This window comes from Arvicola amphibius, chromosome 2 (assembly GCF_903992535.2).
Source record: "Arvicola amphibius chromosome 2, mArvAmp1.2, whole genome shotgun sequence".
NCBI classification, from domain to species: Eukaryota; Metazoa; Chordata; class Mammalia; order Rodentia; family Cricetidae; genus Arvicola; species Arvicola amphibius.
Window position 1 is genome coordinate 54,255,643 of NC_052048.2, and position 13,165 is coordinate 54,268,807.

The window sequence follows — 13,165 nt, forward strand, 5'->3', positions numbered from 1 at the left end:
ATTTTTATTATACCCCAAAACACAGCCAATAAGGACCTAATAGAATTTTTAGAATAAAAACACAGACTTTGACTAGGTTTTCAAATAGCCATTCGAGATGTCTTGTTGTTTAATATAAGCATGCTTCTTGTTATTTTGAGAGCTTGAAGTCTTTGGGGGACTATATTAAACACAGTGTAAAACCAGCCTCTCAGATCGCCTTTCCGGTAGAGGTATATGGCTAGTCTGCTGGCTGTTAGCAGCGGTTCTTCACACTTAGAGTAAATAATATTGAATTCATTTGCACAGCCTCAGTAATCAGCCCCACTGTGTGTGGTGTCTGCGCGTGCATGAATGTATGCACGCTCCTGCATGTCTGTGTATAGTTGTGTGTGCATGTGATAGACAGCCCAAGGTGCACTTTGCAGCATCTTTTCTATTTGTCTCTCACTGACCATGGAGCTCACGGATTGGCTAAACTGGCTGGCCAGCAAACTCTGAGGAGCCTTGTGTAATTGCGCTCTGCTTCCCATTCTTATACTGCAATTATTGCCTTGAATTTCTTCTCATCTTGGCTTTTATGTGGATGTTAGGGATCTGAACCCAGGTCCTTATGTGTGCACGGCAAGCACTGTGTTCTCTGAGCCATTTCCCAGACCCACTAATCACTTCCAACAGGCACATGTGGGTAGAGCTTGCATGTCAGGCAGCACCAAAATGAACCATTTTCCACACGGCAGAACTTCTGTTAGTCAGACAAGGCTAGTTTAGAATGAGAGATGATATAAACCGTTGTCATTTAAATCACATTAAATGACTTAAATCATTTAATCTCGCCCACCTTTCATATCTCTGTGGATGGGTTATTTCCCCCATCTGAATCTCAGAATTTTTTATCAATAAGATGACTATAATATTAATCCTACTTCTGTGGTTTCTTATGCAAATTAAATATATTGTTGATTAAATGCTTGGTGCCTTTCTAAAATAAACATCTAGGAGCTAGAAGCCATTGTTTCCTCAGGGTTAGATGGTCTCCTTTTCTCGAAGAGGGGAAACACTGTGTTTATGAGCTTAAAGCTGATAACTGGAAGATATTGCTGACCTGTTTCCAGCTCGACAAACAGAAGGTACCATTTTAGGCTGCAGATAATCGGAGTTTGTTAGCCTGGTATATTTTTATGTGTCTTCCTAACATGATCGAATTTGTTTTCCTTCTCTTCTTTCAGGAAGTAACCCTTCTGGCTTTGTTAGAAGCATGGTTTGTAATAATTGTACCCACCCCAGATGGCTCCCGAAATCCCTTTGAAATGCCATCTGTCAGGCGTGTGTCCAGCCAGCAGCCTGTCATTCTATTACAAGAAAAGAGGAGGCGGGGCCCCTCCCTGTGGCCTTTTTCCCCAGCATCCTCTCTGAATGGATCCTGGGAAGTTGGCCCAGACCCAGAGTGGGTTGCTCAGAGCATCCCTGGGAGTAGCCCTCTTGGTAGCCTATAGTGAGGACAGGTTTCGTCTGGGTAATAAGCCCTGTGCGCTCAAGGGGTGGAGACTCACCCGCCTTCCCGCGTCCTCCCTGCGGCTCAAAAGCTGCTTGAAGCAGATTTGTTTTCTTGGGAAGACAGAGTCTCTAGTAGCTTCAGTTTTCCTGTAAAATGTAATGTTTGAAGTTCCTGATTATTTCTAATCCTTTCAGGAAATGAAGACCCAGGGGTGACGGTTGTCTTTAAAGTAAATCTGGCAAATTGGATATGATTACATGTAAAAAAAAAAATCGGCAAATATGAGCCAGAGCAGGCAAAGGGAAAAACAACACTCTCTGGTCTAGGAAGCCTTTTAAGACTCAGGGCATCTTTTGTTTGGTTTATTTTCCCCTTGTCTTCTTCTGAATGGACTGGGTTGATGGACTGTGAGGATGGAAACTGAGTATGAGTGTGCCGTGAGAAGAGACGTAGGGTAGATCCTCTCAGCATGTCCGGAGATTCTACTTGTGCCCCGCACTGGGATTTCCCGGGGTGACGTTGGCTGTTGCGCCTCACCAGGATGACGTTGGCTATTGTGTCTTATCAGGGTGACGTTGGCTGTTGTGTCTTACCAGGGTGACATTGGCTATTGTGTCTTACCAGGATAACGTTGGCTGTTGCATCTTACAAGTTGCCGACTAAACAAGTTTTGCTCTTGGCTTCAGGACCTCACGCTCCTTTGCTTCTTCCTTTCAGACTCCTGCTCAGCTATCTTCTAGAATCTTCCTCCAATTCCTAGTGTAAATAGTGGAAGGTTTTATAGTCCAGCCAGTGCTTCTTGGCTTCTTTTCCTCTACACTCTACTCAGATTTTCTTTTTCAGTATTTTGCCTTCAGATGCTCCTGACTTGCTGATAACTGATAACTAATTTCTCAATCTCCACCTGACCTTCAGATTTACAAGGTCACTGTTCCTCCAAGTCTCTGTACCAAAGTGTCTAATCAAAAATTGAATGTGACCGAGGTAAACTTTCTGGCCCTCCCTCTTGCAACAGTTTCTTCTGTGATTCCATGATTTCAACTTTTATAAATGGCGTCGTCAATTTGTCCGTGTTACACTCTTTTTTTTTTTTAAAAAAAAAAGTCTACATTGTTCTCTCTTACATAGCATGTTGAGTTCACCAGCAAGGTACTTTATGTTTATATTTAAAATGCAGGCAGAGTAGTTCTAAGCTTCTTGCCAGGAGAGAGGATATTTAAAACAGAGACACTTGTAGTACTAGACTGTTGGAACAGTGGGCTTCCCCAAACTGAATTTGAACATGATGGTCATGATCCCACATTGACGGGAATTGCTTAGCTACACATACCTCTCACTCTCCATGTAAACCTAATCCTCATGGCAGCACCCTGAAGATGGATCTGGGGCTCGTCTTTACTTGTTCTCTTCCCAGTGGGCTACACTGGTCTGCCATCTTTCTCTGCTTTTCTTGACAACTTGTCTCTTCTGTTAGCATATGGAGAATGGCTAATCAAACTAGCTTGTTGGGCCTTCTCAGACCTGGCTTTGACCCTGAGAATTCCAACACACACACACACACACACACACACACACACCATTTCATTTCTATGTATATTGATGGTTTGCCTGCACGTGTCTGGAGGTCAGAAGAGGGCGTCTGTTGGTCCCCTGGGACTGGAGTTAGAGCCACTTATGAACCATGACCATGTAGGTGCCTCCTTCCTCCACTTTCCAGCATGGCGCTAAGATACATTCTTTTTACCCAAAATTATACTCTGTGCTTATCTACTTACATACATATTTTCTGTCTCACAGTAAAATAGTCAGTTTTCTTATGAACTTTGCCTCATTTACCAATCCTTTCTCTGTGCTTTTATCATCACTTGGCATGCATTGGGACCTCAGGAAATGCTTATTAAATAATTGAGACAAACAATGGCATCATATACATGCATACATATTGTTTAATTGCAATTTGCTATCGTGGCATTGGAAATATAAGACTCTATAAACTCATTTAATTTTAAGAATATAAAAACAGTCCCCACTAACAATTACTATTGACCACAGGTATTCTCTCGGCAGACTTGCTCAGCAAGCCTGTGGTGTAAGTACCATTGTTAACCCTGTCTTGCAAAAGGACACTGTTAAGTAGTAGAAACTAAGGAACATGCCCGAGACTGTCAGTAGAGAACCAGACCTTGAACTTGTCCTTCCCATCCAGCCTCTGCTCTCCTGTGCTATGTGTTGATCTTGGTTTTCTCCAGTATTAACTGTGTTCTGGTGTCTGGTGATTGATTGATTGACCTTTCTGGGGATAGAGTATGCTAAGCAAGCATTACCAATAATCCTTAACTTGTCATCACTGGGAGAGAAGTTTAAAGACCCACACTATGCCTTTATTCACTCAGTACCAGAAGGGGAAACCAACCAGCAAAGAACACAGGAGTTGAGTTCTGGGTGGCACCAATAGCCTCTTTGCCCAAAGCAATGTTGTGGGTGTGAGAAACTACCATTCTGTGAAAAATTTTGATGCTATCTTATGAGACATTTGGATTTAAGGTTTTTAAATTTGGAGAAATGGTTTCAACCTGAGCAGATTATGCAATAATTCTTGAGGGGTTTAACCTGAGGACGTCACAGCGACACAGGACATACGTGCGGATGCCGCTTTATGCAGGGACAGGATCAGACGCGTGCTGCACTGAGGGTTTTGGAACTGCTCGCATACAGTTGCTTCTTTCATTGCTTTACAGTTGTAAGGAGGGAGTTCTGGCAAGAAGACAAACCCTGATTATTACTCCGGCTAATGATAAATCACCAACCACCATGGATGATGCCTTGTGACCTCCACTCGAGTCTCATCCCCTAGCTCTAGGCTTTGCGAGGGTTACATAGGAGCAGAGAACTTATTGTATTGGTCTGGTTTTGTTTCCCATAACATAATCACAGGTTCCCAGGACATACTGTGTGATTGCATCTTACTATTTTTCTCCTTTGGTGTGGATGTGAACCATGTTCCCTTGTTGTTCTCCTCTTTGCTTGACACCGTGCTGAAGTGTGATAGATAGTTTTACAGTTCAGAGCCTAGGGAGAATGTCTTAAATGCTCTCTGTGGCCCGTGTCATTTCCTAGGAGAAATGGATACATTGATTAGCCGTTGAGAGTGTGAACAGATTCATTCACGGGGAGTTTCCCTTTCGTCCACACTGTCCTCCATCTGTCCTCGGAGCTCATGGGTGTCCACTTTTTATTGATCATTATAATTACCTGGAGAAATGCAGCATTTTAATCCCTGGGAGATGTCCAAGCAGAGATTGAGCAGTCACATTTCTACAGGGCTATGCCTAAGCAATGGGTGTCATTTTCTGCAAAGGCTTATTACACTGGAATTTGCTAGATGCATTGTGAACAAGGACTTCAAGACCCAAGATAACAATACAAACCCTTTAGGCTCTGGACTTAGGGTAGATAACTTTGTATTATTTATTGTAGTCTTAAAAGCTGATAATTATGAACATTGTCTGTGTGCCATTGGATTCAATTTTTCATTTGCTTGCTACATTTAAAAATAAATGCTGACAGTGTCTCTGCCTTACCTGTTTCCCTTCCCCCCTGTTGGAGGGAAGAAGGGAGGAATTGGGGATGCTGTTCCATGAGAACGTTGCTTTTCCTGGGCCCCTCTTTGAGTTCTAGGCAGAGCAGCTTACTGAGCAGGTTTGTTTAATTGCTCAGGTTGGAACTCCCTGTTCTAATGGACTGATGACATCCTGCACCTTTGTATTTTCTGCTGCAGGCACAACCCGGTCTCCCAGAGAAGGAGAAGTGCCTGGCGTGGATTACAGCTTTCTGAGTGTGAGAGAGTTCCTGGACCTCGAGCAGAGCGGAACCCTGTTGGAAGTCGGCACCTATGAAGGTGAGCTTCACTGCCGCCCTGCGGCATCCCGAGTGCCTTCAGTGGTCCAGACAGAGTGTTTAGACTCTGGGGAGTCTAAAGAAGAGACTTGTCTGCCTTAATGTAGTGCATGCTAATAAGATGTGGAAAGGCTTGAGAGATCTCTTTGCAGATAGTTCTTCTCTTTACCTTGTAAACTTAAGGACTGACGTTTATGTTTTGATATGGACACTTGTACTGCTTCCCTGAATCATAGGTCATCACAATGGGACCTTGTGTTGTTGTTTTTATCTTGAAGAAATGAAATCCTATGTGTACCACTAGTTGGTTTTACTTGGAAGTGTGTCTGCACTGTTCATAAAGAAACATCAATGAGTACCCCTTCCTCTGCCAGGCGCTGCCTGTCTGACTTGGATTCAGTGTCATAAGCAGTATGACTGATGGCCAGAGCTCCTGATTAATCTTTGAAGTCTGAGGATGCACATGCATGCGTGCATGTACCTCTGTGTGTATTTGTGTTTCTTCCTGTTGTACACAGAGGACGGTGTGCATTGCATGCTTTTGGTGCCTTGCGCTCCTGTTTCTTGTTATATCTTAATAGATCCTTATCATTCAGTAACAGACAACTTCCTGTTTCCCTTTCTCAAATCACCTCATATGAATGTACCATAATTATATCGTTTTCTCTCTCTGGGTAAACACTTTGGGTTATTTTTAACTTTTGAAGATTTATTTTGATTATTTACAAATATTTGTTATTTTTGCTCGTTCGGAACACTACTATATTTAATAACATGGTCATTATCTGCAGCAACAGTTAAGTTTCCACAAATAAAATTTCTATGTCAAAACGAATTCGGGGAAAAGTTACATTTTCTTACCTGTTTGAGGGTTGTATTATAATTTATATAGCTAATTCTCTCCATGTGAGTTTTCCATAGCTGATTTCTAAATATCTTCTTTTCTAATTGACATTCAGGTCTGATATTTCATATATGTGTGAGAATCAGATAAAGACGCTTGACATACACTTAGAATCCCAGGGCTGGGGACATGGAAACAGAAGGTCATAAGTTCAATACAAGGCTGGGTGCTATAAATGATGCCTATCATTTAACACTGATCATTTGTGTTAGGGATATTCATAATTATTTATATTGGCTCTTTTGAAATTTATAACTAATGAGTGGCAGCGACAGTTACTCTATTATGCTATAGGAAATTGGAAATTCTACATAATTGCATCCATGTTACTGCTGACTGTCTTCTCTGTCTCACACACTCTTCCCAACCTCTGATGGCTGCTGTTCTCCTCATCTCTCCTGTTACATCTCCCTGTCTTGCACGTGCGTGTAAGAACATGAGGTATTTGTCCTTCTGTGTCTGACACAGTCACCTAGTCAAATGTCCTCCATGCTCATCCATGTTGACACCAAGGATGGGTTTTTATTTTTGAAGAGAGTCTCGTGTAATCCAGACTTGCATGATACTCAGCAGGTAGCTGAAGATGACCTTGAACTTGGTATCCTCATGCCTCCACCTCTCATTGCTGCGCTAACAACTTTCACCACCCCTTCTGTTTTATGAGGTGCTGCAGAATCAATCTGGGGCTTCTGGCATATTGGGCAAGCACTTTACTACCTGAGCTGCATCCTTAGCCCCAGTTTTCATGACTTTTTGTGGGTGAATAATAATTCATTGTTTATATAAATTGTGTTTTCTTATTCGTCTGTTGATGGACACTCAAGTTGTCGCCATGCCAGACCATTGTGAACAATGATAAACATGGGGGGAGTGATTTTTTTATACTCTGTACCTTCTGTTTTCTCTTGTATATACATTTTATTTTAATTGTTCAAGAATCCCTTTCCTCTGCAGGTTTGCTGTGTGCTACTTCTGGTCCTTTTAGTAATAGCTGCTCTGTCTGAAGTGGGACAATACCTTGTTATGGTGCTGATTTGTTTTGGTGATGACTGATACTAAAGATAGTTTTAGGGACTTGTTGACCATTTATATGTCTTTAAAATGTTATATTTTTCTGAAACAATATTATAGCTTGATGATTCTTTGGAGTGTTGAGACAGAGAGCTTAATATGATACAATTAACTAGGTTAAATTCTTAATTTATTCATAATTGTATTGTGGATCTATACAAGCTTTTAAAATGTGTATTGGATAATCATAAAGAAATTTTAAACCTTAAGATTAAAAAAAAAATAAATGGGAAGATCATTATTGATCTGCCTCTACCCCAGCCTGCCTGAAGACTGTATCCATTGCCTAGCCCACTTTCCAGGTAGGGACTCTAGACTGGGGCTGCCAAATCCATTCATGTCCATGGTGCACTCTGCAGGAAGGGACCCTACACTCTCATGACCTACTCCACCTGCTCCTGAAATCTGCCTGAGTAGTCCACGTCCTATCCCTAGACTCCACTACAACTCTACTTAACCCCCTCCCCTGCCTGAGAATCATGTGTCGTGTATAGGCCCTCAGATCCTATTCTTCAGATAGGGAACCCCATGCACACACTGTCAATTCCACCCATTTCTGCTGCCTAACAGGTAGTCCTAAGCAGACTCCTGAGGATTGACTTCAAGAATCTTCTTCTCCTCCTTCTCCTTCTATGTTCTTTTTTTCTCCCCCCCCCCTTTTTGAGACATGGTCTAACTATGTAGCTCTGGCTGTCCTGAAACTCACTCTATAGACCAGGCACCCGAGTCTGGGTTTAAAGATGTGTGCCACTATACCCAGACATATATATTTTTAAATCTATGACATTGCCACTTTTGATTGTATCACTATTAGAAGCCAAACTAATTATTAGTTAAAATATGACAATGCAGTATATTATGGAATTTGTTTTGTTCGTTTGGTTGTGGGGGTTTTTGTGGTTTGGGGGTTTTTCTTTATTAAAAATAGGTGTTTTTAATATGATATATTCTGATCACGGTTTCCCCTCCCCCAGGCTCTTCTGCGATTCCCCTCTAATTCTACAGAGGCCCTCTCCTATTCTTCGATATTACCTCTTAGCCCAAGCTGAACTGGGATTGCTTCTAATGTCCCATCAGGCATCAATAATGAATTGCCCCAAGACTAACCCTTAAACTCTCCTGAAATTAATCTGAAGTCTACATCTCTACAGATTGCTATAGTAGTAAACAGAGATCTTAAACACCCACTCAACAAAGGAAAGGCAAGGTATCCATACCAAGAGACCTTACCAAACACCTAATCCCAGATGCTTAGGTCCCATCACCAAAACACAAGTAACCTGGATAACCAATCCAATAGGTCACCATCAAAAATCAGCCCTCCTAGAGTAATGGTCCTAAGAAAAGCAACTTAGATGATGTACAAGACAGTGATTTTTAAAATAACAATAACAAAATAATTAAAACTCAAAGAGGATCTGAATAAATACTGGAATAAATATTAAAATAACAATAACATAATAATTAAAAACTCAAAGAGGATCTGAATAAATAATGGAATAAAGATAGTGAAAACACGGTTGAATGAAATAATAAAAGCAATTCAAACTGTGTAAATAGAACTTAGTAAGAGAGAAGCTCAGAAGAAAAAAAAACAAAAATAATACTCAAAAATTTTAGGAATTGAAATAAAAAAATTCATAGAACAGCCTCATCAGTAGACTGGATCAAGGAAAAGTGAGAACGTCAGGTCTTCAGACAATCCAGAAGAGTTGGATCACTTAGTCAAAGAATATATTAAATTAAAAACAGCAAAAAGTTACAGACACAACATCAAGGGACTCCAGGACACCAGGAGCCTGTCCTGAAACTAGCTCGTATAGAGCAGGCTGGCTTCAAACTCACAAAGATTCACCTGCATCTGCCTCCTGAGTGCTGGGATTAAAGGCGTGTGCCAGCACTACCTGGCATGCTCAATAATTCTTAATGGTCTCAACTCCTAGCAAATACACACAGACTAACAGATTAGAAAATGGGGTACCTTTTGTTGCTTCCAGGAAACACACGCCACACTCAATAATAAATACCACCTTAGGGTGAAGTAAAAGGAAAAGATATGAAACTAGAATCAAGTAGAGTAGTTAATCTAATATCTGAAAAAATAAGCTTCAAACCAAACTACTCAGAAGAGATAAGGAGGAATACTTCATACTCATCAAAATATTAATCTACTAATAGAATATAACAGTCTAACCATATATGCACCAAATACAGGAACAGACAATTTTATCAAAGAATCACTATTAGATCTAAAGCTACGGATTAATCCCGACATGGTGATAGTGGGTGGTTTCAATTGCACACGTAACAGGAGACAAGCCACTGAAGGGGAGTCTATACTCAGAAACTCTGGAGTTAAAGTACATTGAATCAAATCAACCTACCAGATTACCCATAGAGCATTCCTCTCAAACACTAAAGATTAGACTCTCTTCTCAGCAGCTCTTGAAGCTTTCTCCAAAATAGACCACATTATAGCACGAGGCAAGTCTTAACAAATATAGAACAAGTGAATCACACACTGTGTTCTGTGACCATAGAGAATAAAGCTGAGTATCAACAGCAGTAGAAACTACAGAAAGCACACCTGACTTATGGAAACTAAACAGCACACTACTGAATGACAGTTGGGTCAAGTAAGTGATCAAGAAGGAAATGAATGAAGATGAAAACCCAACATTCCAAAGTCTGTGTGATGTAGTGAAAAGCTAATAGGAAAGCTTATAGTACCATGTACCTGTGTCAAAAAAATCTGAAAAACCTCAAACTAATAACTATGTTGCCCTGGAAGACCTTGGAAAATTCCAAACAAAACAAACCCAAAAGCAGTGTATAAGAAGATAAGAAGAGTATTGGCACAGCTAGGGTCATTTGGCTAGAGGAAACTTCACCTGAGTAAATTCCCCCATAAGACTGGCTTGTAGGCAAGTCTGTGGGGGCATTTTCTTTATTAATAATTTATGTGGGTGGGCCAAGCCTTCTGTGGGTGATGCTATCCCCCGGCAAGTGGTCCTGGGTTGTGTAAGAGAGCCAACTGAGCCAGCCATAGAGAGCAAGCCAGTAAGGAATGTCCTTCTGTGTTCTGACTCCAGTTTCTGCCTCTAGATTGTGGTCTTGATCACTTGCCCTGACTTTCCCTTCATGATGGACATTAAGCTATAAAATAAATCAGGCCCTTTCCTTCTCTAGTTGATTTTGATCGTGTCTTATCACAGTAATAGAAAGATCAAACTAAGTCAGAAAGATAATTAAAATTGGGGCTGAAATTAATGAGATAGAAACAGAAAGAAATAAAACAATAAAAGAATAAAAACAACAACTGCATCTTTGAAAAGATTTAACAAGGTTGGCACTATGGTAGCCATATTAACCAAAAGAGGGTATCAGGATCCAAATGAATAAAATCGGTAATAAGAAGGAAGACATCACAGTATATACTGAAGAAATTCAGAGAAAATCATCAACATACTTTTAAAATTTGTATTTCCCTCAACTAAAAAATCTAAAAGAGATGGATGAGAAAAATATATGGCATACCAAAGTTATAACAAGATGAGAGAAATAATGAATAAATAATGAAAATATGGAATATTTGTACAATGAAATATTAAGAAAAATGAAATTATAAAATTTACAGTTAAGTAGATAGAGCTGGAAACAATCATTCCAAGTGCAGTAATCCAGACCCAGAAGGAAACGTGTTTTCTCTTTTGTGGATGTTAGCTTTGAACTTTCAGATATGTATGCTTTGTTTGTAATATTCATAAATGTCAGCAAATAAGTAAGGGACTGTGAAAAGAGCCTTCAAGGGAAGGGCACTAGAACTCAGTAGTATAAAGGGCTAAAGAGTAATAATGGAACAGGAGGGGTTAACACGGGGTTGGGTAGAGGAGAAACTTGGGGAGAAATAAATAACAGTAATGATCTTCCAAAAAAAAATCATTTGTAAATCTACCACTATAGAAGCTTCCTAAAATATATACATGCACATATATGAAAAGAGTTAAAATGGAGTTACCCTATAACCAAATTACAGTGCCGGGTCTGATCAGGAGCCGCACCCAGCTCAGATCCAAAAGTCTTTCTCAACCCCAAGGATATCCTGGCTGTAACAGGCAGCCTGTGAGTGCTGCACTGACTTCCCGGCCCCACAGAAGGGAAGCAAATACCTTTCAGAAAATACCTAATTGTCTTCAAATGTATTTCTATGAATGCTGGTTGGTTGTTTTAGAAGTGAAGTTTTCTAATACACCAATTCAACCCTTTCTACTTCTTTATGCATTTTTCTCTGCTTGCTCTCCAGCCTTTGACCTTTTGCTAGTTTAATTTTACACCCATATGAGAAGGTGCTTCACTTTTTGGAACCAACTAGAGTTTGACTTTTGCAAGCTGAGAGCAAATGAATTTTTTATTAAATGCCAGCTACCGCCCTAAGAGTAATGCTGCTAGATCCCCAGAGGCTTTGCTCTCCCCTGCTGCCCCTGGACCATCCCTCAACAGTGGCTGTGTCTGGCGAGAGACACTCAGGAGCAGCCTAAAGCCACCTGTGCCTGAATCTCAGCCGTGGAGCTGTATCCCCTCTGGCAAGTCACTTTCTGCTCAGTTTCCATTTTCCTCTTGGAGATTACAGTGCTTCCATGTGAGCTGGCCTCAATGAGGGAGCAATTGCAAAGGGCTTAGCTGAGTGCCTGGCACAGGTACACTCCCAGTCAGTATTAGAGCTGGCAAGCATGCACAACTTAGGGAAATTTCTGCACAGTGTCTTCCCACCTCCTCCTTGTAAGCCAGGGCATCTGCCAGTCGAGTGTATGTATTTACTTCCCAGGTTCCCCCCACCTTTTTTGCCATCTGGATTTTTTTTTTTTTTTTTTTTTTTTTGGCCTTGTTGGAACAGGGAAGAGCCTGGTATTACAACAGAGTGCTCTTATTTTCCTCTTTTTACTTCCAGATGCTGTGAGCTGAGCAGGCTGAAACTATGAACTGAAACAGCCCTTCTCCTTAAAAACAAACCAAACTATACAGAGTAGTCTCAAATATGGCATTCAAAATAATTGGATTTGATTGCTTTTGTTCAGATTAGTGTTCTCAAGAACACTAAATAAAGGCCCATCACGTCAGTAGGCCCACAGTCAGAATGATGTGCCCAGCCCATTTGTCATGCTGGGATTTGTTCTGGCTTGGGTTTCCACAGGTTTGGTGCATGCTGTTGCAGCTACTGTGAATTCATACATGGGGCTAGAGCGGTGACTCTGAGGTTAAAGGCAATTACTATTCCTGCAGAGGACCCAAGTTAAGTTAACAGCTTCCAGTGTGGCTCCCAGTGGCCTGTAATTGCAGTTCCTGGGAGATCTTATGCCTCTGATCCTTTTGGATATATACTGCCCCCTCTCCCTCCCTTACAGTACACACACACACACACACACACACACACACACACACACACTAAATATTAAAAAGAATAACTTTATTTTTGGTTCTTCAAGACAGGGTTTCTTTGTAGCTTTGGAGCCTATCCTGGAACTAGCTCTTGTAGACGAGGCTGACTTTGAACTCAAAGAGATCCATCTGCCTCTGCCTCCTGAGTGTTAGGATTAAAGGCGTGTGCCATCACCACCAGGCCAAGAATAATTTTTTAAAAGTTGAATTTTTAAATTTACCACAGTAGCTGGCCACCGTATTTATTTCAGTACCATTTCTGAATAAAAAATTATTCAAGGAGAAGTAAAGTCCCACAGAAGAACCTCAGCAAACCCATATTGAGCTGAATTTAGATCCCCAGAATCCTTAGAAAGCTTGACACAGTAGCACAAATCCAC

General features: G+C 40.9%; 1 protein-coding gene across 13 annotated transcripts in view; it reads left to right on the forward strand.

Moving 5' to 3' along the window:
• Magi1 (membrane associated guanylate kinase, WW and PDZ domain containing 1) overlaps window positions 1–13,165 on the forward strand; it is a 609,686-nt gene that overhangs the window by 470,631 nt on the left and 125,890 nt on the right. For all 13 annotated transcript variants that reach the window (XM_038317854.2, XM_038317858.2, XM_038317862.2 and 10 more), the window contains exon 3: window positions 5,256–5,375. In XM_038317854.2, the coding sequence (XP_038173782.1) occupies window positions 5,256–5,375 (120 nt within the window). The remainder of the gene's footprint in view (window positions 1–5,255; window positions 5,376–13,165) is intronic.